This window comes from Symsagittifera roscoffensis, chromosome 10 (genome assembly GCF_963678635.1).
Source record: "Symsagittifera roscoffensis chromosome 10, txSymRosc1.1, whole genome shotgun sequence".
NCBI lineage: Eukaryota > Metazoa > Xenacoelomorpha > Acoela > Convolutidae > Symsagittifera > Symsagittifera roscoffensis.
The window spans coordinates 28,716,869-28,722,868 of NC_087071.1; the positions used below are offsets into that span (position 1 = coordinate 28,716,869).

At 35.0% G+C, this 6,000-nt stretch overlaps 1 protein-coding gene across 1 annotated transcript in view; it reads left to right on the plus strand.

Moving 5' to 3' along the window:
• LOC134855402 (PDZ and LIM domain protein 7-like) overlaps positions 1 to 4,333 on the plus strand; it is a 46,517-nt gene extending 42,184 nt beyond the window's left edge. The window contains exon 7 of the mRNA XM_063871913.1: positions 4,081 to 4,333. Within this exon, the coding sequence (XP_063727983.1) occupies positions 4,081 to 4,235 (155 nt within the window). The 3' untranslated portion in view covers positions 4,236 to 4,333. The remainder of the gene's footprint in view (positions 1 to 4,080) is intronic.
• The last annotated feature ends 1,667 nt before the right edge of the window (positions 4,334 to 6,000 follow it).

The window sequence follows — 6,000 nt, forward strand, 5'->3', positions numbered from 1 at the left end:
GACGAACACAAAGCAATTGTAAATAGAACTCCGACAATCGTGGACAAGAACGATATGGCAAAGAAATGGGGAAAATGCGCTTTCTTTTTAAAAGAAATAAAGTTGTTAGTTTTTAACATCTGTGGAGAGCGCTATCAAAAACCTTCAAATCCCCAAGAACATCTCGAGATAAGGATTTTTCTTCGGCTCAATAAACGATTAAGTAAAATTTGTCCCAATTGTTTAGACACTGATCTTTTGTGAGTAAACTTTTCAGGTTGAGGTATCTTGGCTGAAGTTCATGAAGGAAGTTTTGTTTCATAAAGCTAACTGAGCTCGCCGAGTCTACAGGAATATTCAAATTTACATTCATCTCCCATCCCAATCCACGAATTTTCATATTTAAATTCATCTACCATCCGAATCATATGGTATTGAGTCCCTTCGTCCTAAATCGTTCTAACATTCAACACCGAAAAAATGTCATCGAGAGTAATTGGAATAAACGTTCTTTTTCACCCAGTTCTTAAAAATTGGGGAAACACCGAATGACCGCTAGGTAACACACTTCCATTCCCCGCTTGAACCAGTTCAGGCAAAAGGGAGAAGAGTTCCCTTACCTTTAAATCGCGGGCGTAAACGAAGAGTTAATAAAAATGGAGATCGAAGATTATAAATTAAATTTTGAGAATTGCGACGAAGAACATTTTTTTAGCCCGATTGTAATAGCCAAAAAGAGAGACGGCTCGATCGAGTTGGCTTTAGTTTCTAATTTGCTGAGCGATCAGATTTTAAAAATAAATCTAAAATGCCAAACCTTCATGAATTAATTGACTACGTCACTATCCAACTTCCGGAAACTCCCCCTGGGCAGGTCTGATTTAAAACATTGGGGTTGAAAAAGGCCTACAAGCAACTAAAAAATGTGAGTAAATATGAGCAAACAGTTTGACTTCAGCACTGTAGGCGGCGAAACAACGAGAACATATCAATTTTTATTCGGTTTTATATGGACTGGGCGATATGCCTAATGAATTTTAACGAGTCATGGACTCACTTTTAAATAATAAATAGTGTACATATTATTATATAAAAGACATCCTGGTTGCGTCGAAAGGAACTTTTGACAAACTTAAAGCAGTTGTAAATAGATCTTTGACAATCGTGGACAAGAACGATATGGCGAAGAAATGGGGAAAATGCGCTTTCTCTTAAAAGAAATAAAGTTGGTAATTTTTAAAATCTGTAGAGAGCGCCATCAAAAACCTTCCAATTCCCAAGAACATCTCGAACTAAGGATCTTTCTTCGGCTCAATAAACGATTAATAAAAATTTGTCCCAACTGTTTTGACACTGATCTCCCACGTTCTCATCCTATTAAACAAGAAATTGGCCTATAAATGGGATACTAGCTATTCTATAGCTTTTGAAAAATTGAAGTCAGAAACAGCCATTTTGAGATCAAAGAAAAAACGAGATTGAAAGCCAACGATTCTCATAATGGCCTGGGTGCAACCTTGGAACAATTTCATTCAGGGCAGTGGTAAACAATTTTTTTTGTTTCAAGGTTTCTAAACAATCACGAAATGAAATATTCCACCAAAGAACTTGAACTGTTGGGCGTGTGTGTTCTGTTTTTTGCTTATGGTGCATTTTGTAAATTTTTGTTCTACTTTGGAGGCGGAAATGGGGGTATATAGAATTAGTTTTAATGAATTGTAGTTTAAAAATTTTTCCGATGGGAAATATTTTGATTTGTTTTTATGATTATGTCATTATGAACCTCGGTTTTGCTTAGAAACTGGTCAGCACTTCGCGTGATGCGGACATCGGTCGATCACTGCCAGTTGGTGTTAGGTTTAGATCAGAACGTTTTAAAACACACTTCGTTTTACTTTTTTTATTCTTTTAAGTAATTTTACTGATTATACTGTACATAACTACCTCAGTAATTAGAATGTTTGACTGCCTACTTTGCACTGTTTTGACCAGGCGTTTTTGGAATTTTTTAAATGTCGATCAAATCACGACTGAGTGGGCTTTGAAAAGATATATCACTCAACCCAGTCCGATGATTATTTGTGATAGCTGATTTTGGGTGGAAAACAAAAAAACTAAAACAAACCTGAATACTAAGCCCGTACCCATTTTCAATGCTCGGAAGAGAAAAAACTCTGAAAACTAACTCATGCTGTTCTTAGATAATCAAAACTTTTACTCGTTTTTTTTTGCTTAAATTAACAGTTTTTTTTTATCAGGTGCTATATTTCGTTTTATGAAGTTTTAAAAATTTGAGAAATCCAAAATTTTTTTGATGTCTTGGAAATGAGTAAACGATTGAATCGATAAATTCAACCATAAATTTTTCCGAATTTAAAAAACCACGAGCATAATAAATTCTGTTTTTTTTCGATAGTCGGAGCAACAAGCAGTTTTTGAGTTATAGCACACAAATCATACGTCGAACCATTCAAATCATACAATGAATTCCGCAAGAGGCCAAAATCAGGTTTGAAGCGAAATCCGCAAAATTGCTACTTTTCTTTGATCTTCGTTGCTGTTTTGGATTCCAAAAGCAAATACCTATAACATTGTACGGCTCAAAATCATTCCAAAAACAGGCAAATTTGCGGAATCCGCAATTGTATATGCGGAATCCAGAACAGTTTGTGGAACCAACAAATAACTAGTAAAATTTGTGTATAGTTACATTGAGCTGTTGTGGAATCCGCAACTGTAAGCGTAATCCTCAAATTGAAAGTGGAATCCGCATTTTGTATGCGGATTCCTCTTACTTTTGCGGATTCCTCTTACACTTGGCGGACTTCACTTACTTTTTCCGGAATACACTTACAGCTGCGCAATTTAGAACAAACAGCTATATTTGCTTGTTGCGGAATCCGCATCAAAACAAATGTGCCGACAACATTTACGTTACAAGTATTTGTACGCGGAATCCACGAAACTTTTGTAAGTTGAATCCTCTTACATTTTGGAACACGTTTAAAGAATTGTCTCTGGAATCCAGGAACCTAAAGACACAAAAAAATTGTGCGCCTATCCACAATTAGTTCAGAAAAAAGTGGTTATCAGTTTGCATAAATAGTTCTCCGACAAGCAAAAAGAGCTGATAATACTTTAAGCATAAAATTACTATTGGTTCCAGGCTACTTGGTTGACGAAAAAAAAGGAATATAATAATTCTCAATTCCTCAATTTGGTTTGCTTGTTGAGAATTTAAAAAAAAAAACATATATCCAATTTTCTGGCTTGCCACAAGTTTTGACTAATTTTTTTTTGAAAGCTATTTCCGGAATGATAATTTTTGAGAGCTATTTATGAAGCAATTTTAGGTCGAGCTGCTGGTGATTTTTTCTTTTCCTTTAAATTATAATAGTCTGCAACTACTGTCAATTTGGTAATAAAACTCAAATCTCTTGGAAAACCAGAGCTTCTGTGTTTTTAAATTTTTCTGAGATGTAATGTGTTGTGAGGTTTTGTTCTGTTATAGGTTTTTGGAGTATGTTGTATGTTTTCAGCTTTCTTCTCGCTTACTCCTTGGTAGCTAGTTTGGAAGTTGAAGGACTTAGTCTTAGGACACAAAAAATCCTGACCTTCTGCTGGCTACCGCGTTTCAGGAGCAAGTCGAGACCATTATTTGTAGCTACTTCAAACAGGTTTGTGAGTGCTTACGAAATTTACCTTCCGCCAAGTTCGCTTGAGGTCCTTGAAGCGCAATGGCTATGTTGCCAACAATTTTATAGAAATCAGGTTATACTGACTCTTAATTTTTTTTCAGACAAACTTATTTAGCCAGGTTTCGATTACTCAAAACTCTAATTGCGCAATTAGACAACTAGATGTTCTCCTGGAGGTTGACGAGCAAAATAAAAGGGTGTAAAAAACTAGTTTTTGAGTTGAGATCAAATTGTGGATAGAAGGGATGAAAAAATTGGAAAACATGAGCCAATTAAAACCAAACAAAACTTTCAAAACTTTAGGATTTTCAGGTGTTTTTGTGTGATGTACGATTTTACCATATCATTTGACCATATAGCCTTATTTGTATGCTATTGAACCTAGTTTCGTTTTGACTTTCAGGAGCATTTTTCCGCATCGGTGGGGACAAAATCTGCAAAGAGTGTTGTGTGTGTGGCAGTTGTGGGAATGAGATAGGGGGTCAGTTCCGGATGAAGCCGGACGGGAAGTTCCAGTGTGTGGCCAAAGAGTGCCCTGGAAACAGAGCCAGCGAATGAGGAGTAGAAGATAGGGTGAAGAAAGAAGCGGATTGGAACGCATGGAGCGTTTTCATTTTCCTAAATTCTAAGGTCGAGAAAATAACTGAAATTGCTTTTATTTTCACTATAAAGGACCTGTCAATCTTTTGTTTATAAGAAAAATTTATTTAAAATGCTGAAAAATTAAGAAAAACGCTTCAAGTACATCAACACGACGAAAAAAAAACAAACTGAAGGTTTTTTTTTGGGATTTGCATTTTTTTTCATTGTGTCTGCCATTCAACTGTTCAAAAGCTGAAATTGTGACCGAAGAAAAGGGAAACAACTTCGAACTGTTTTGTTGTTAGTTTGATGAACTAGTTCAAATTGAATTCGATAAAGTCTTGTGCTTGATGATAGTCATTTGATCCTCAAAACTGGCACTCAAATGATTCTTGACAAAATTATAAAGCTGTATGAATGTCATTGTATAATTTAATTGAATGAAAAATAAATAAACAATAGATGTTTAACTTGAAACTTTATTTTAGTTTCTTTTCAACAAGGTTAAAAGGATTGATACAATCACTGGACCTTAGAAATGGCAAATTTTTGCTTTCAACCAATGAAGTGAATGATTATTTTCTTCGCGTTCTTTTTTTTCTGAACATTCATTCAACATAAGAAATTAAATCAAAAATTTGGTAATGGTTTTGGATAAAATCTGACTGAACTTTTATTAATTTTCAGAAAAAGTATTAAATAAGAACCATAGCTTTCCGGTCATCACTTTTAAATCCAAAAACTTGTGTGGTGTTAACGAAGATACCAATAGCCATTTTTTGATCCATTCCAGAGTCTTGAGTAATTTCATCCAAGTGATTCTCAAAATTTTCTCATGTGATTGAAAATGTGAAAAATGGTACTTCTGCTCTAGTGAAGGTATAGTGAGCCTTATATTTTATTACGACTTTCAAATAATTGAGGAATTCATATTCCTGTTTGGATATTTAAGCACTTTTGTAGTTCGAATTTGTACCCTGTTTGAGAAGCTCAGGTTTTTGTGATGTTTCGGCTAACAAAATCGCGCAGCGCAATGTCTTAGTTTGACAAAAAAAAATGTCGAGCCGTGTGTTAGCGACAAGAAGAATCTCGAAATATACCTCGAGCACATTTGCAATGTATCAGAAATTGGTCATGCATGGTCGAATCACCGAAAAAAATTCAATTTTTTAAATCTTTGTAAGAAAAATCAGAAACAAAACCCTCGTAAGATGGAAAAACGACGTTCAGAAATCAGTTTTCTCTATAACGCATTCAAATTCTAGATTATAGAAGACTAGGTTTTTTTTAAGTTAACGAGCTAGAGGCATAACGCGGAGGTTAATCATTGAACATTAACTAAGCTACGATTCTCTTAAAAGAGCTCTTCTTGTAAAATCCAGCGCTCGCGCGATTTGAAAACGCAATTTTATGATTGCTGGGTACCATCATTACCGATCGCAACGCGACAATTTTGGTAAAAATCATTCTTGAAAAACACTTGAAAAGCATAAACTATAAGATTAACTTTGGTAAAAAATAACAATTGATCAAAGAATTAGAACCTAAAATCAGAGCCTAAAATTAGTCGAGACGGTCTAAATGTATCTGCACTTACAAAGAAGGACAGGCGTTTTTTTTCAATCGAGAGAATCAAAACAACCCGAAATTTGTTTAGACGATCAGAAAGTACACGGTTAAATTATAGAAAGTTTTGGTCGAGACAGACAAAACATAAGTGAGCACCTAGACTCGGGTAGTT